This window comes from Prosopis cineraria, unplaced genomic scaffold, assembly GCF_029017545.1.
Source record: "Prosopis cineraria cultivar Desert tree isolate PC_DT_omini unplaced genomic scaffold, ASM2901754v1 PC1, whole genome shotgun sequence".
Classification (NCBI taxonomy): Eukaryota; Viridiplantae; Streptophyta; class Magnoliopsida; order Fabales; family Fabaceae; genus Prosopis; species Prosopis cineraria.
This window is the reverse complement of record NW_026555332.1, coordinates 50,104,277-50,122,966: the sequence shown is the minus strand read 5'-3', so window position 1 is coordinate 50,122,966 and position 18,690 is coordinate 50,104,277. Positions and strand designations below refer to the sequence as shown.

At 34.7% G+C, this 18,690-nt stretch overlaps 1 protein-coding gene and 1 long non-coding RNA gene across 4 annotated transcripts; one reads left to right on the top strand and one right to left on the bottom strand.

The window, feature by feature from the left end:
* The first annotated feature begins 10,642 nt into the window (after positions 1–10,642).
* On the top strand, positions 10,643–15,741 carry LOC129314857 (carboxyl-terminal-processing peptidase 3, chloroplastic). Of its 3 annotated transcripts, XM_054958340.1 has the most exons (13): positions 10,645–11,041; positions 11,500–11,581; positions 11,650–11,780; positions 12,002–12,088; positions 12,345–12,423; positions 12,500–12,579; positions 12,898–12,933; positions 13,221–13,340; positions 13,512–13,598; positions 13,691–13,840; positions 14,377–14,484; positions 14,778–15,012; positions 15,471–15,741. In XM_054958340.1, the coding sequence occupies exons 1-13, from the start codon at positions 10,712–10,714 to the stop codon at positions 15,560–15,562; spliced, it is 1,617 nt and encodes a 538-aa protein (XP_054814315.1). In that variant the 5' UTR covers positions 10,645–10,711; the 3' UTR covers positions 15,563–15,741. The 3 variants fall into 3 exon arrangements, with proteins under 3 accessions (XP_054814331.1, XP_054814315.1, XP_054814323.1); XM_054958356.1 differs by lacking the exon at positions 12,002–12,088 and having other exon boundaries at positions 10,643–11,041; XM_054958348.1 differs by lacking the exon at positions 15,471–15,741 and having other exon boundaries at positions 10,650–11,041; positions 14,778–15,215.
* On the bottom strand, positions 15,678–17,597 carry LOC129314936 (uncharacterized). Its single transcript, XR_008594335.1, has 3 exons — positions 17,323–17,597; positions 16,619–16,708; positions 15,678–16,299 (listed from the first exon to the last, which is right to left on the bottom strand). It is a non-coding gene; the product is annotated as an uncharacterized LOC129314936 (long non-coding RNA).
* Between the last annotated feature and the right edge of the window lie 1,093 nt (positions 17,598–18,690).

Sequence of the window (18,690 nt, the reverse complement as noted above, 5' to 3'; positions counted from 1 at the left end):
GAACTGTCAATCACTCTCTAAATAAGACAATTAAGGAGGAAACTAATGAGGAACTATCAATTCCTTTCTAAAATAAGATAATTAGCAAGGAATTCTATCCCTAGCTAATTACTGCAAAAAAATAACTTTTAGCAATAACTTTTAATTATATATTTAATTCTTTTTATTTTAAAATAAAAATTAAATTTAAAAATTAACTAAAATATTCATAATAAAATTATTTATTATTTAATATTTTATTTATTTTAAGTTTATTTTCATTAACAAAATAATATTTTATTAAAATATAATGTAAAGAATAATTTAAATAAAATATAAATATTTTTAACATATTAATAATTGAAAATAAAATTTAATACGTATATGTGTGTGTGTTTTTATAATATATTATTTAATATATTTATATAGTTAAATAATATATATTTAGTTTCTCATATAATGACAGCAAGTGCCTTTAAGTTCAATTAACAAAGAAGGAGAGTATAAAGTTTGAAAAGTATGAGGTTAAGGGTTCAAGTCTTGATTTTGACATAAACATAATAAATATATGACATGATAAAGAGTGAGTGATATGACATAAAGTGGACAATGACATGTTATGAGTTATCGCACATGTGACGGGTGATGAGGTACGAGATAGTAGGTAATGAGGCACGAGGTTGTTGGTGACATGTCACAAGATGATGCACACATGGTGAATGATATGACATCGTTATTTTTAAATATAGCATATATAGTGAGGGACTAAAGTTATCAAATTTTAAATATTATTAGTGAGGGATTGGTAAATCTTTCGCTAAAATTAACAAGGGAATGAATCTCTTGATAAATTGCTCAATAATTAGTGAGGAAAATATGATCCCTTGCTAAATTTAACAAGCCATTTTTAGCTATAAATTTAGTAAGGGATAAAATTCCTAGCTAAAAAGCAATTTAGCTAGAAAAAATGGTATTAAATTTAATTTTTCTAGTAGTGTTTAGGATGAGTAATTGATAATGAGATTGATGAGATGAATATATGAGATTGAAAATGATAGGCTTTATATGACATAAATGAAAATAAGAATTGATGCTCACTTGGGTAGCACTCGATCATGAGCCTAACATATTGACTTTGATATTGAATAAATAAACATGTGAAAATAAGTAATAATTGTTTATGGCATGATTAGTGAGTGGGAGTTCACCGAGGAATTGGGAGTAGAGAAAAATTCATATGGTATTTAGGTTACCCTCCGGTGCATGAGGATATAGCCTTATCCTATAGTTTATCGAGGGACTAAAACCTAGCTTTCTCCACTAATTCAATAAAGAAATTTGTGAGTGAGGGAAGTCGTGGTCTGAGAATAAATCATGTGATCTTTAATTGGATCACACCTCACAATTAGTGAGCTTGGGTAATCCAGTCACACGGACGAAGCCCTATTTAGTGTTATAGCCCACAGTTTAAGTTTGAAAAAATAAAGAGGGTATAAGGTTAGTTAATCATTACTTATATAAATATATGATGTGTCACATAATTGTAATTTGGCAAGTAGCATGGATAACGAGTTATGGTCATATGTTAAATGTATTATGATAATGCACCTAGTGTATATGAGATAAATATGATATAAAATAAGTAATGATAAGTTATAATGTGTGTGTAAGCATGTTTTAAGAACTTGATTTTATATGCATGTGTTTGATTTGCAATTGATATATAGTTGTACAGAGTAAGTTTTACCTTAGTTACTGAGTAGTTAGACTCACCTTTCTAGCTCTGGTGCTAAGAGGGACAAAGCTACTGAGGCCTAGGAATCTGTGTATTACTTTAGTATGCTTTTGTATTAATTTATTTTGTATAATAGTACAGAGCTGCCAATTCTAGGTTGCATATAGTTGCACTTGCACTGTTTTGTTATTACAAATGTCTAAATTATATTTTGAGCCTTGAGTTTTTATGTATAAAGAGATATATATGTTGATGGGTATAGAAATGATAATTTAAACATGTTTTGATTGGTTTGGATGCAATGCAATGGAAAATGTATCCCCCTTCCATTCTCAGTAAACAGGGATTGAGGAATGATTTTATGCTATATTGGTATTTAAATACATGTGATGTGTTGTACTGATATTCTTAGGTTTAATAGACATGATCCAGATGTTAGAAAAGACTTTTGGCACTTGTTATAGGTTTTAAACATCCTTTTTATGTGAAAGTTGTAAAAAGTAGTAAAAATATATTTGGGTGTCTAACTTTCTTGTGTGACTTGTTTTGAAAGTCAAACACATGCCATTAGCTATTTTATGAAAAGAGTTTTTCATAAACACCTAGATCATGTCATTCGAATATCGGATGAAGAATCGTGACGTGTCAAAAGTTCCTCAATTCTGTTATCATTTACGTGCAACACGCTGCGGCGTATGGCGCTTGAGCAATAGCACGTGGCACAAAGAGCAACACACTATGATGCAGCATGCACAAACTGCGATGCATTACACTATCTCACAACAAACATATTTTTTTCAATTGTTTTTATTCTAAGAGATTATGATTGATTTAAACTTATTTTGACTATGAAAACTTAGGATCCCTCATTTTAAAAATCAAAAACTTGATAATTATCTTTATGGGTTAATTCTTTGATTACCATGTGTTTTATTAGTTAATTATATTTAGTAGAATGACATTTTACACATACACTAGATGATAATGTGGATTGCATAAGCAATGTCAGGAATGATAGCATTAAGATAGATGAGGCCTCCAACTAGCTAACGATAATGAGTGGAATTATCCAATAAAGTTCCATTAGTGGAAGTATAATGCACATTTAGCTCAATAGGAGTATTTTCAACCTTCTCGTTAGAAAGATGAGCTCAAGATATCAACTTAGTAGCATACTTGATCTGAGAAAAAGATATACCATCTCTCCTATAGTAGACTTTAAGCCCAAGAAAATAGTTCAATCTTTCAAAATCCTTCATTTCAAATTATTGGCCTAAATATGTCTTAAGCTCCGTAACTCCCATACCATCATTGCCTGTGATAATCATGTCATTAGCATATAATAGCAACAGAACAATACCACGAGTAATAGAATGAACAAAAAAAAAGCTGAGTCAGAAGACAAAAAAAAAGCTGAGTCAGAAGACTACATATGAAACCTAGTTGATTCATAATGTTACTAAACAAATCATACACAGGGAGCTTACTTAAGTCCATATAATGCCCGCCAAAGATGATAAACCTTATCTTTTAGATGTTGATAACAGGGTAAAGGTTTCACATACACTTCTTTCTTTAGATCGCCATTCAAAAAGGCATTTTTAACATCCATTGATGAAGAGTCCAATGCTTAATAGCAATAATGGCTTTAATGCTACGAACAAAAATCATATGAGTAACAAGTGCAAAAGTCTCCTTATAATCAACACCATACTCTTGAGTGCAACCTTAAGCCACCAAGTAGGCCCCTATGTTGCTTCAAAAAGCTATCAGAATGAGTATTGTTCTTATAGATCTATCGACACCCAACAAGAGTTTTATCAAGAGGAAGATCAACAAGATTCCAAGTATATATTTTCTTTAGGGCATGCAATTCCTCATCTATAACTCGCTGCTAAAGAGGATCACGAGAGGCTTCCTTGAAAGATTTGGGTTCCTAAAATTAGAAGATGGTGGAAAAACAATGGTAGTTATTAAAGCAAAAGGGAGAATTTCTTACATGAATGGGCCGAGAGTCTGTGGACGATATAGATTCAGTAGGCGTGACTTGTGCTATAGGAGTAGGAGGCATGATAGTAGGCATATTAGGAGCAAGTGCAGTGTTGGTCATCGAAACGAGCTCAATAGAAAAGTCTATACCTAAGTTACTAGGAAAAAGATTAGTAGAAATATCTATAAAAATAAAAGGTGAAAAAGATGAGAATGACGAGAGATTGATTAGAGATGAAAACTTGATATTTTCTCAAAAGACAACATATTGAGAAATGCGAATACGATGAGAAAGAGGATCCTAATAACGATAACCCTTATACTCATAATCATAACTAAGAAAATAACATACATAAGAATGAGCTTGAAGTTTGTTTGTCTCATGAGATGGAAGTAGAACAAAACAAGCACAAGCAAAGACTTTTAAAAGCCTATAATCTAGAAGATAAGCATAGAGACACTCAAAAGGATAAATGTTACTAATGATAGGAGACGAGAGTCAATTGATCGAAAAGACAAAGGTTAAGGCTGCTTTACCCCAAAATTATTTAGGACAAGAAGAGGAAATGAGCAATGCTCCAACAGAATCAAGAATATGACAATGTTTATGCTCAACACAACTGTTCTGTTAAGCAATGTAAGGACAAGAATATTAAGAAATAATTCCCTGAGAATTAATAAAGCTGAATAATCTAAAGTCATGATATTCCAAAGCATTATCATGACAAAAAATTTTGATGACTTTAGAATACTGAGTGTGAATTATAGTAGTAAATTTGATATAAAGTTTAGGCAACTCAAATTGATGTTTCATCATACAAATCTAAGTAAAATGAAAAAAATCATCAATAAAAGTCACAAAGTATTGAGATCCCCCTTAGAGGGAATAGGGGCAGGACCCGAAACATCAAAATGAATCAAATCAAATAGAGAAGCAGCAATATAATCATTTTTATAAAAAGATAAAGTGGGTTGTTTGGCAATCTGACAAGAAATGCATTGCAAAATTTGATTATGAATATGACCTAAAGACTACTAAAAATTAAATGACACAATTTACTCAAAGAAAATCAAGCAAGAGAACGATGTCATAAGTCAAGACAAGAATTAGGATAAGAGGATATAGAGGCAACACATAATGCAGGAGCAGTGATCTTAGGTAGGTGCATTGATGTGAGCTCAAACATATGAAAAACTTTACACTTGGCCCTGATAATTTGTCCTATCTGAGAATCCATCATAACACAATTATGTTTATTAAATAACACATCATAACCCATATCAATAATTTGTTCAATATGACTAATAAGCATTTGAAAATTATTAGCGATATGTATAGGATAGGCAGTAAAGTTACGGGTCATAGAGGAGAAGAAATTTTCCTAACCTGTCACATGATTGCAATAAGCAGAGTCAAAATACTAAGTGAATTTACCAGTAAAAGTAGATAAGGCAACAGATAGGCTAGAGGAACTAGAGATAAGTATGCGTAGTAAAGTTTCAAGTTCAACTAGAGAAGATCTCAAAGTAGACTGAACGAGATCACATTTTTCAACCAAAGACGATAATTGCAATCATTCAAAGTAACTGAGATAAATTGAACAATTTTTGAATATTTTATTTTTAGAAAAAGAAGTTATAAAAGAAAATGAAAGATGAAAAACATCAAAACTAGAGACTGTAGTGTAAACGGAATAAATCTTACATCAAGAAACTAACCAATGATCTAATTGTTGAAAATGACACATTAGATATTCTGTACTTGCTGATCAAATTTCATCATGATCCAATAGTTAACAAATCTACAAATGTTAATTTACTGGAATTGCCCTATGGATATAAGAAAATAGATTTGAGATGGATTTGAACTCGTGATAAAGGATGGCAACACTAATGCAAATGAAGGCTAATACCCTTCAAAAACTGACTTATTGTGAAAAAATAATATTTTATAGCTCTAGTACCATGAAAGCTATCAGACACAAAAAAGATAAATCAGAGAAAAATTAAAAAATGTCGTATATATTATTAATATGAAGGGTACATTATATACACAGAAAATAAATAATACAATAATAACTAATAATTATATAATAATATTAAATAATATCTTTTAATAACGATTGAAATATATATACAATAATAAAAGATATTTAAAGAATATTATAGATAACATTAACCAAAGGAAACTAATGATTGAATGAAGCTTTTGGATATTAACATTTTGACTGGTGAATGAATTGTGTGCTTCGGGATATGAATGCATGCTTTAGTGGGGACTAGTCTTGAGAATGAGCAGAGGGGCCCATGTACATAATTAAATATAGTATATATTTGATATAATATAATCCCCTCTTTGCATACATGGTCATGACATCTCTCACAGACAGAAATATACAATAGGAAAAATTGCAAGAGCTAGGGAGTAAAGTTTTTCCTTTCAAAATTAAAGAGCATACTTTCAACAGCTTCCGAGAAGGATCCTATCCTTAGATGTTTACATGAATTTAAAAAGCAGAAAATGAAAGGTGAAAAGCAAGTAACAACATTGCGCACTGATGCCAAAATAAAAGTCTCTTTTCTTTCCTTTTGTGTGACACACACACTCATATTGTGGGGGTGCAGATCTATATCACTCATCCTTACTTGCCCTCACGAGTGAGCCCAATGTTTATGATGAAAACTGGTGGAATACGATCTGACAACTACTATCATAAACACTAGAAGCTATGATAATAGGTGCTTTTCTAACGCTTTATATGACCCTCCTAATTAGTAGTTCCGTGGTACTCACTATTACCCAACAACTTATTCAGACGGGATAATCTTATTAACTAAGTATAAAATAATTCTTCGCGTTAATTTCTGTAATATTTGGAGCTGTTCCTTGTTATCTCACTATCTGAGCTGTATTTTGGAAGCCTCTCTTCTTATTAATTAATATCAGTTGCGAACCACATCGCGCGAACAGACGGACATGCCTCTCTCGGTTTCTTTCTTTCTTTTTTTGTTTTTGTTTTAATTCCTATCCCACGTTCAATTTTTTTACAATATAATTCATTATTAATACAGCATGTTAACATGTAGTTACTGCAGATTTATACTGATATTTTCCAAACAACTTTTATATATTCATCAACAAATAAACAGCTTTCATATATCATTCCTGTTTTTATCTACTTGTGTATATTCAATCAACACACACACATATATATTCTTCGGCACGTATCCATCTCATCAAATATATATACATATATATACATTCTCTGTCTGTTCTGAGGAAGATGTGCATACACATGAAATTACAGAATGCTCGCAAAAATAGGTTAAATTTGAGTTATTACTAGTTTTCAGCTCCGTATATTTTAACATATCAGTATGGAACAAAGAGAACAATTCAGTACATATTGTGAAAGATATTGTGACATGCATTTAAATATATCCAAGTCCAACGCATATCAATCATGCTCGCAATTTTCTTTAGACACAAATTTTTTTTTTTTCCCTTTTCTTAGAGACAGATAGAATAAAGGCCAGAGGGTCAGGATGGGCAGAAGTAGTCCCCACCACACTCATATAAATGATATTGTTGAGAAGGATATAATATATTAACATATATGAACACATGCCTACAGTGTAACAGTGACCTATAGTCATAGGATCATAAATGAGTTTGCAAATGCTGGTAAGGCAACCAAAAAGTGACTTCACTCTTTGTGACTTTCGCAAGTCCTTCCATGTATAATAATTCTTCTGTTTACTGTAATTTTGGTGGTTTGGCCAAAACGTCAAAACTGTATTCCCACCAGTCATTCCACGCAAGTCTTGCTATCTAAAGGCATACCCGTTTCTGCAATTTGCTACATTATTCGTTCTCTCATCCTGTCACCTCAATTCAGGTCAATGATATCTATTTTCTCCTTCAAAATAATTATATGCTGTATTGTTTTTGCAGTTGGAACCCCCTAAAGTCATGCATATAATAATAATTACAAAACATGTAGAATTTGCGGAATGCCCCATTACCAAGTCATTTTTTCGCTCTATGTAGCGCCCAGAAACAAAAGAAGGCAGAGGAGAAGATAATTATTAAGGCCGTAATGTTGAATTCCTTTGAGCATAGCGACGGATGTCTGTTTCAGCTCAATTTGTTGCTATATATGAGAGGTTTACAAGCTAGATGTTGGGTGTGGTTTAGGAGGTGAATCCTTGAAATGACACGAGAAAGTAAAGGGAAGGCATGAGGCCCACGAAAGTAGGGTTAGTGCCGTATGGGATTGTTGAGGAAAGTCTCAGCCTTGTAGGGAAAGCCATGTTGTACTATATGTGTAAGAAATTGTATGTGGTGCACAAAGCATAAGACTGTGAGGAAGCCCTTTTGTTGAAAGCTTTTGGAGCAAAAAGGGGTCGTCGTTTTCTTTGTTTACGATTTTCAGCACCAGCCGAGTCGACCCATACCTATAGCTATATCCTATCCCTCCCTCCCTCCTCAATCTCCTTCACGTTATTCCTCTCTCTGAATTAAAGGCACTGTGGTGTCCGGTGGTTTTCAGATATACGAGTCCTCTTAATGCTCATGACTTCTCAGACTCTACTCTCTGCATTCATTCAAACGCCATATCTATCATACGGACGCTGGCTTCGGGACTATCTCCCCTTTAATTTCCAATAAAGCGGAACTACATATATGCGCTTATTGTGTGTGCTTGATTTTCTTTGAAATTTTAGTGTGCCTTGTATATGGCAATAAAGACAGTGAGGTGTTAGAAGATTGAAACATGCTTACGTACCCTCCCACTTCTTTTGTACACATCAATCATCATGTGGTTAAACGCAACACATTAGGTGACAAAAAAAAAAAAAATAAAAGGCAAATCAAGCTACAGCTTTCTTCTATTTAGTGAGATTTTGATCCGTATCCCACGCTTTTTTTTTTTTTTTTTCAAAGTTTTCCCGAGCAAGTGTCTTTAACTTTCACTTGCTATCTTTTTCCAATAGTCTTGAGAGAGCCAATGAAGAGAGTATAGCTTTTTGGAGAGAAGGGAAAGGTGATTGAACAGGCAGCTTTAATTGCCATGGTTGAATAATAACTTTTGCATGTTGGAACATTTAGTATCTTAAGGCTACCCCACAGAGAGTTGAAATATGACTGAATAATGATTCAGATACTATCGATTCATATTGAATCAAAGCAAGACCTTTTTAGATAGAAGCTCTATCACTAATACTATTACATTTTTGAAGCTCAAACTAGAGACTTGGTGAGCCAATGCCATGAGTGAATGATACTGATAGAAAGAGAGAGTGGAGGGAAGGGAATGATGGAGGGAGTGATATCTATCTAAGAGTCACCGTGTGATGTGGGTGAGAAGGGCAAGTGATGAGTGGGGGATGTGTGTCTAAGGAATTTATGTGCGGCCTTTAACCACAATATCATAAATGCTGGATTCCTTCCATTGCCTTACCATTCACCACTCGCGCGTTTCCTCCATTTCACCCTCACTCTCCTTCCCATGTGCTCTGTCCATTACTAAACTTGTCATTTTCCAGGTACCCTGTCACTCTATCTATGCTCTTCCCAGGCCAAACTGTGAAATGAAACACATATCATTAGATGAATTAGAATATAAATTGAAAATATATAACGTTTGAGATATATTTATCCATGACTTAAACTACGTTGGTGAAATAGATAATCCTCAAACATATTTAGCATAAAAACTATTTTGACTCACTACATTTCATCCATCACTTGTTTTTTAGTTCAAAGTTTTAATCTTGCAATTATAACTTACTCCCTCCTAATCATAATTGAAATTAATTAGTATATGAATGGAGGACTATTTGTTTATTTACTTTTTGGTGTTGATGATGGGGAATTATGTTCCCAATTTGATTCTGTTTCCGATGCTTCAGGTTCTAATATCCAAATGGGCTAGCAATACGTTGGGGTAGATCATAGCCTTTTTTTCGCTCGTGGGCCATTAATCATCCGTGTGTGAATGCCTCAGGCCCAGGTCTTTCCGAAGTTCTCTATTTGATTTGACTCCATAAAATAGAGCTTGACAAGCATTTTGGTAGAGCTTAAGAAAAATTTAGATAATTCATAATTACTTGAGTGTGAATATATCAAATTTATAATAATTTTTTATAAGTACAATGAGGGGGTTCAGCATTTTACCAAAGCAATGTGGCCACAAAATACAATCTATTTTTGGGAAATCTATTATCATCAACTCTAACTTGTGAGTTGAAATTTAAAGATTTGAATATTAATTATTGTGTATGTAATAATTTAGTTAGAAAAGATATATCATTCAGAGAGAGAGAATTTCTAGCGGAGTTTATTTCTTGCACTATAAAATTTTGATAAACTATATGCTTTGTTTGGGCAGTGTAAAATGTATTGGCTAGTATATCGTTCTTAATGAGAGATGCCTCACACGTGTTTTAGCGAGCTCCATCAGATAATTGTCAAAATCACTCAATTCACAACTATTTATTTTTCCCTTGTGATTTCTTCAAATCCATCCAGACTAGCAAATCTAAATTATTAATGCTTCAGTTGAATCAAATGAAAAAATTGCCAAAATATGTTGTAAAAAGCCTTGTAATTTAATGACCTTTAAGTTTTTTTGTAAATAAAATAAAGGGATTACGAGTTCAATTTCACTTTTCTTGCAATTTGGGGCAGAGCTTGGCCTTAAAAAAGGTGGTAATCTCGAGACGGGCCCCTTAAAAGGAAAAAACAAAACAAACTTGCCTCATGTGCGCATTGGAAGCCAGAAAAACCAGAGGAAAAGAACAAGAGTAAGAAGGCAAGTGTAAGTGGAACACGTAGACAAGTACGTGTACGCAAGCAAGGGGTGGAGAATGCGAGAACCACTGCTTGAGAAGATTCAATGGGGGTCCTTCCCACTCCCAGATTCACCCACGTATAACGGTCACCGCTAACATAAATATTCTTTCTTCTCTTCCTCTCCTCTGCTGTCTCTGTCCTCCTCAGAAATGGAGCTCCTCGCTCCCCGTTTCGATCTTAAACCAACATATCGTTCTATCATTCCTTCTCAATTGGGAAAACCCACCTCGTTACTGTTTCATTCCCGTAGCTTTTTGTCTCCTTACCCTCATGTAAACCTGAAACACAAAACTGACCTTCCATCATCAGTAGAAACATGTGGCAAGTTCCAATGCCGTGGCCAAGGGTTTGTGGAATCTGTCGCCAAAAGGGCTTTGGGATTTGGTGCTTCCGCCGCTCTATTGCTGTCTATCTTCTCCGATTCACCCGCCCTTGCTGAATCTCTCACTGTGGCTTTTCCTGTGTCTCGTGCACCTGAGGTCATCAATCTTTTCTCCCTCTCCACACTTCTTGTGCATCAAGTCAGTGATTAATTCATTTCATGCCACTAGTTTTGTTCATTTCTTGATCATATGGTCTTGCACTTTCTAGTGTTTAGCCTTTAGATGGAAGGCATCTTCAAGGATGACTTCTACTGTTAACAGTAGTTGGTCAATATCCTTACCTTTTCAACCAACCAGCAGTAGCTGTTTTCTAGTTTAGGTTACACTTGAAATTTGTCGGGTTCAGTCTTTGTACTGAAACTGAAGTTGTCAGTAAAAGATCCTCTGAAACCTTCCTACATCAGCCTACTTTATTGACTTTTTCTTACACCCAGCCATGATTCGGAGCTGTAGTAGATTTTCAGTATTATGGTAGCATTAGTGTTTTGTCTAACGCCTCCTCAAGTCGTAGCCTTTACGTGAATTGTGCTGAGTGGGACGTGTTTGCTTGCTAGGTGAATGCAGTTCAAAGAACTCTTGTGGAAGCATGGGGTTTAATTCGGGAAACGTTTGTTGACCCTACGTTTAATCATCAAGGTATTTTTTACTCTAGTTTGACTTCTATATGAATCATCAAATAAAATTTATAATGTTTATATTTGCAGATTGGGACTTGAAGTTGCAGCAAACAATGGTGGAAATGTTTCCCCTGCGCTCAGCTGATGCAGCATACATGAAAGTCAGTGGAATGCTGTCAACCCTTGGAGATCCTTTTACTCGAATAATCAGTCCAAAGGTCTTACAGCTTAAATTTTCTTTCTGGAACCTCAATCTCGTTGTCTGATGTTTTAGGGGGGAAAGTAAACTTAAGATATGATCATATAGATTCCATGGCAGTTCATGTTTCCTCTTCCCTGTTGCAGCCATAAACAATAGACTGTTTGGACAATTCCATTTTTGAGAGTAGCATTTGAAGGTGAACTTCTGTGACTGATTTTAGCAGTGATTCATTTGCAGGAATACCAAGGGTTTAGAATTGGAAGTGATGGGAATTTACAAGGAGTGGGCCTCTTCATAAATCTTGAACCAAAAACAGGACATTTGGTTACTGACTTTTCTGGATAACTTTTTTTTATAATTGACAGCAACCAACCGTAATTATGCTGTTTGTTCTTTTGAGGACAGTTCGTATGCTTTTGACCCCTGGTGCTTTAAGGATGTTAGTTTTCATTTTTGTTGTTAAGTCTTGGCATAGGGAACTAAGTATATGTCATGGAGTCGGACACATGTTACTTCTAGAACCAGGGTGTTTTTTTTTTCCCGCTTCTTTTGCTTGCTAATCTTTTCAATTGAATCACAGGTTGTTTTGTCCTGCATAGAAGGTGGTCCAGCTGCTCGTGCCGGTATACATCAAGGAGATGAATTGGTTGAGATAAATGGTAAGAATTTGTGTCTGGAGAGAAACCAGTCGCTTTCTTTTTTCTTTTTACTGAAACATAATTTCTGTTTTTTCAGGGGAGAGGCTTGATGGCATTGATAGTGAAGCTGCAGCACAGAGGTTGAGAGGAAACGCAGGAACAACTGTTACAGTAAAGGTTAATAATCCACTTTTTGCTACATAAGAACTATTCTATCTATTGATATAGGCCTTGCCAGATTTTTTTGGGCACCTTTGAAAATTGTGCTTTATTTTCTAGGATAATTTTCAACAAATGTGAGCTACAATTATATTATCTAGGCATTTCCTTCCCTAGAGGTCATTCATCCTCTGGGGACAGACAATCTCAGTGGTGGAGTGAATAGAGGGCGTTTTCTTAAAATACTATTAGAGTGATTCATTCACAAGTTACAAGGTTTTGGAGCACTTGAGTCTGAATATTGGAAGAAACTAATTTATACCTTTTCTTCTTCAGGTCAAAGACTCAGGACACAGTTATGGTATTCGAGAGGTAAATACTGAGCATTGACATTTTATTGGTTATAATTGAAGAAGGAAACTAATTTCTCTTATTAGGTTAAAATTATGATATGCAGAAGGGTTTATCTGACTAGTTCTTTCCTTTGACTTCAACTTGACATATATATCTGTGTGGTTGATCCAATGAAATTGATTTCTCTTGTTAAGCTAATGTTTTTATGATATGCAGAATCTAACGAGATTTTTTTTTTTTTTTGGAGTTAAACTTTACATGTATATCCCTGGTTAGCTGATATAATCGCTAAATGACTCTTGCAGGTCAAAATGCCACGCGAGTATATCAAGCTCTCTCCAATATCTAGTGCCATCATTCCTCATAGATCCCCAGATGGAAAACTAACAAAAACTGGCTATGTAAAATTAGCGGCCTTCTCTCAGGTTAGTGGATACCCAGTTACCAAATAATTATATTGCTTTTCATTTATTTAAAAAATAAATATAATCCCAACAATAACACTCATTGAATTTTTTTTTTTTATTTACTTATTGTCTCGCTTTCCATATGAGCTATATGTAACTTCTTCCACCTTCCTCTTCCATATCTGACAGAGTGCTGCTGAGGAGATGAAGAGTACTATTCAGGAAATGGAAAAGCAAGGAGTGCACTCATACATACTTGATCTACGGAATAATCCAGTAATTTCTTTTTCCAATGGAAGGTGTCCTGGAGGGTCACATGGCCGCTGGATTATATAACTTACATAGTTTCCTTATTTTCAAAATCGCAGGGTGGCCTGGTAAATGTTGGCCTTGATGTTGCCCAGATGTGGTTAGATGGAGATGAGACTCTAGTGAATACGATTGATAGGAATGGAAATATGTTACCAATTAATATGGTCGATGGACATGCTATTACGCACGATCCACTTGTGGTCATTGTGAGTATCACAAACTTAAGTTGCTTATCAATACGTCATGCCTTTTAATCCTACAACTTTAATGGTGTGTTTGATTGGAGCTTAGAGTAGAATGGAGGGGAGATTTTGATGAGTTTGATCTACGAAAATTGGAGAAGTAGGGTTGAAGTCTTTTAATTAACTTTCCTTACTCTTTTATCTTCTTATTGCATCTTTATAATCCCACTTACTCATTTCTTTTAAATTGAACTTACTAGAATCTCCCCTTCCCCTCGCCTTCTCTCCCCTCTAACCAAACAAGGTTAAGAGAGAAACAAAACAGGACTGCTGTTTCAAATTTTAACCTCTAAATATGAGAATGGTGATTTCTTTTCCTCATATCATACCAATGCATACTGTCAATTAAATTTCTAATTTTCCATTTAATATGGAAAACATTTCCCATTTTCATAACTCATCCTCGTTGTCCGACTATAATACTTAAGTTTGTACATGTACTGTTTTGATTTAAACACTAAAGGCAATGAACGGCAATTCTTACCCCCCCCCCTTCACAGGTAAATGAGGGAAGTGCCAGTGCCAGTGAGATTTTAGCCGGGGCATTGCATGATAATGGCCGAGCTATTCTTGTGGGGCACAAAACATTTGGTAAAGGAAAGATACAGGTATAACATACTCGCCTACTGGGAATGTTCTTAGGTTCATGACATGCAGTTAACCAAAACTTTTTAAGTAGAAAATAAATAGAACAAGAGGCTTCGTTATGCAAATAGGCCATAGAAGCCACTCTGTGACCAACATTAATTGTGCCTGATGCTTTAGTTCAAACATGGTTATTGATGTATCTCTGTCAGATTAGATTTAAAATCAAAATAGGGGATAAATTTAAATTTTATTCCTTCCTGCTGCCATTTTCGTCACATCCCAGTTAATAAGGGGGAGTTCATTCTTAATGCAGAGTGTAACAGAGCTTCATGATGGCTCTGCCCTTTTTGTTACAGTAGCAAAATATCTATCACCAGCGCTTCATGACATAGATCAGGTTGGGATAACACCAGACGTGCAATGTACAACAGAAATGCTAAATTCACCCAAGGAGATTTCAAATAAAGATAAGAGTTCGGTCTCATCTTTGGAAGCTGATTCCTGTATTATGGTAGCGGAGCATGAATTGGATGTCAAAGAGTCCAAAGGCACTGCTTCTTGACCATTTACACTTTTTCATTACACATTTTATTCAATTTATAGTTGAAAGGAAGGTTAGTTGTGTGCTGTTAAGTCAGCCAGAACATTAATTTGTACATTGCACATTGTGAATACTAATTAGCAATTGTAGAAAAAGATCAGAAAATTACTGTATATTATATTGCAATAAAAGAAACCAAAATTTACCGAACAGCTGTATCATTTCAGCTTATCAAGTAAATGTACCGGAGAAAAAGGAACAAAGAAAGAACATACCCAATTATTAGACAAAACAGAAAAAGCAGATACATATATTCATATCACAAAACTGATCTTTTACAATACCATATAGAAGGAACCACATTCCAAAAGCAAGCATGAAGTAAATAAACATAATAACTCTTTAAAGACACAGCAAGTGACAAGTTTCAATCACAATGGTTAACATTCCAGTTTACTGCAACAGAAAGGCCACAAGAGATATCAACAGAGAAGAGCACAAGACCACCCCAGAAACAGGCAAAGCAAAGCCATCTCCAGCCTCCAATGGCGGTGTAGGTGCAATCCCTGAATCCTGAGCCACAATTCTAGTAAAGCAAAACAACCCCACAACCATTATGGCCATCATAATGTGAGCTAAAGAAGAGCTGCCATTTTGTGCCATTTCCACAGAATATCACTGTTATGCTAAAGTCCAAAGAGACTGGAAAGAAACTATTGGGCGTTGGGACTGAATTATTTAGTACAGAAGAGAGCCAAGTGTTGAATTTATAGGCTTTTTTTTTTGGGGGGGGGGGGTTGGGGTGGGGAGCGCATGTGAAAAGACTTCCTTTTCAATATGGTAAGAGGTACATGAAGTGAAACATTAACCATTTCTGAAGTAACCATGCCTTTTGGGTTACGGCTGTTGAGTCCCACAAGACCAATCATAACCAGAAATTTTGCGGGGTGGCATCGCATTCTCATTGAGCCATTTACGTTACAATTTACTGGAACAATCAAGAACAGATGACTTAAACTACATTTGACTTGAATATCCTAAGATGGGCTTGGATCATTCACATGTTGGGTTTTGAACACTTGTCGAGAACAAGGTATGACGTTGTAGTGAAGTAAAATGGATTACTGCATAGGTTATCTTTTCTCAGTCACTGAAGATGGTGTTACCTCGCTTTCGGTCCAGCTAAAACATTGTTGACGTAACAACGGTGTTGTTGAGACTTGAGAGCCTTATTTCGGGAAACTTCTTTGTTCTGATAGGCCTCTTCGGTCCTTTCTTTGCCGAGCAAAAGAATCTAGAATACGTACATGTTACTGTTGTTGACTGCTGGGTTTAGCTATTTCAGAGATATTATATTAAAAACTCAACTATTTCAGACTCAAACAAAGCGAAAATGTAATCAACATCAGAATCCACTAAATAAGGTAACTCGGGTGCCAAGTAAATTTAACTGCCTATTGCTGGCAATTTTTTCTTGCAAATTTCATTGTCACAAAGTAATTCAACAGAGACATCATTTGGATTTAAAAAAAAAAAAAACTTCTTGGGCTGTTGAATTTATCTGTAGATAACAGGATAAGCAGGTGCATTAAATTCGGGGTTTTATGTGTTACCTAACATAATCAACGTAACCGGCGGGGGGGTCTGTGTTCATCGTCATATGTGACACAATGGAAACATGCTTGAAGCGTCCAAACTTTTTCCTTACAGTAAATATATATATTAATTAGTTTCCAAATATGATGAGGATAGAAAAGGCCAAAGCACTTGCTTTCATGGATATTGATAAAATTAACCAGTTTAGAATTAGCTAACCAACATGAAAATTAAGTTTAGATTGCCTTGCATTTGGAGTTTTATTAAAGATATTTTTTTGAGTTCCTGTTTGGGTTTTGAGAATATGATATATAATTCGCTCTAGAGAGAAGAAAAAATGGGAATGCATCAAAACAGTAACGAATTGTGAAAATAATATCAATTCCTGACGGTATATTTGGCGAAGGTTTAGCGACTAGCTTAAAATCTAGACCATCAAACCGTAAGTTGTGGGTTAAGCCTTCGTGCCGAAAATAGACATGTTGGAAATGGTCACACAAAACCCAATATGAGCTGAAAGCATGCAAAACCATACACGTTGATCCCTTCACAACCAAAAGAATTTGTGTTTTCCATAAAAAATTCCAGCTTCTTCCCTATAAATCCATACCCATAACCCCATTGATCTTCAGACCCGCGCCAATAAACAATAAAAAGCAGAGTTTATTCAAAGCAAAAGAAGCAGGTCTCCCTAACAAGTCATGGACATGAAGAAGGTTACTTGTGCTGTTCTCGTCGCCGCCGCCTCCATGAGCGCCGCAATGGCCGTCACCGAGGTGCCATCGGCTGCCCCGGCTCCTGGCCCAGACACCGGAGCCGCCGCTAGCTTACCCGTTGTTGGCTCCTTGATTGGTGCCTCGATCTTGTCTTTCTTTGCCTTGTTCCAATAACTTGGCCGAGAACGATGTCAGTGGAATGAGAGGGGAAAATTCAGGATGTAAAAGTGTTCATGTACTGTTATGATTCAATAAAAGTTGATCTCTTGATTTCTTCCATAAAGTTCGTTGGGCAAATCCTTTTTATTTCTTATTTTTGGTTTGTCATTACTCATTAGTATATTTACCAAGATGCACGCTATACGCTAATAGCGAAAGCAATTTTAATTTTAAAAAAACAACAAACAAAATACACCTGATTCGATAAATGAGATGAATTGACCCTATTTTTCCAACATGTCGGTCATAATAAACTATCAATGTTTTTGCTTGATATTAATAATGTCATATATTTCAGTATTTTTATTTGAATAAAGATATATCTAGGACTAGTAATATACTTGAAAGAAATGAGAATAATTAACTCATTATTTGATTAAATTTATAAGTCTGTTTCTTGATTAAGAAAATTCACAAGCACTACTTAAAAAATCAGAAATTTTGGGACGGATTTGCAATGAATTGAGGACTTTGTAACATAACATGGATCAATTTGTCATAAATTTCTTGATCACAAATTTTTTTTGAGATGAAATTTCATGCTTCTGTTGAAAATTGAAAAATTTTGTAAAATAAATTTGTGACGAATTTTCACTTGCTATAAATTTCCATCACAAAACTATGTTTTCTTATAATGAAATATAATAGAATTTTCACAATAAAATAATTTTTTATTACTTTAATATTTTAGAGAAATATAATTTTAAATTCCCACACCTTACCCAAGTTTTGATCATGAAGAAACCTAAAATATAAAAAAAAAAAAATCATAAGAACCAAGAACACTAAATATATATATATATATATATATACAAGACTCATGACAAAACTCAAATAAAATGTAGGGATCAAAGTTATTTTTCCTAACATTTTTCATGAATTTATTAAAAAAAATTATTTGCCTTAAAATTTTGGCCTATCCCCAGGATCAGATAAGATCCAGAGGGTAAAATGACTTAAAATTGAATGGAATGTTAGTTGGGTTTTATTTATTTTTTAGGGTGGAGCGAGCCAACCGTTAGGACTATTCTCTCATGACTAGCCCCTTAGATCACCTAAAAGGCTATATAGCACGATATTGAGTTTTTTCACCCAAAAGGGATGGAGAGAGAGATTCTTCTTCTCACCTCCCAGATGTGAACGCTAAACACCAA

Bases quoted from the DNA above. Each gene is read 5' to 3' on its own strand.
- LOC129314857 (XM_054958340.1), top strand. From the start codon at position 10,712: ATGGAGCTCCTCGCTCCCCGTTTCGATCTTAAACCAACATATCGTTCT. The intron at 11,582-11,649 runs GTATTTTTTACT...TTATATTTGCAG, and splicing joins CCCTACGTTTAATCATCAAG to ATTGGGACTTGAAGTTGCAG. The intron at 15,013-15,470 runs GCACTGCTTCTT...TTACTGCAACAG, and splicing joins GGATGTCAAAGAGTCCAAAG to AAAGGCCACAAGAGATATCA.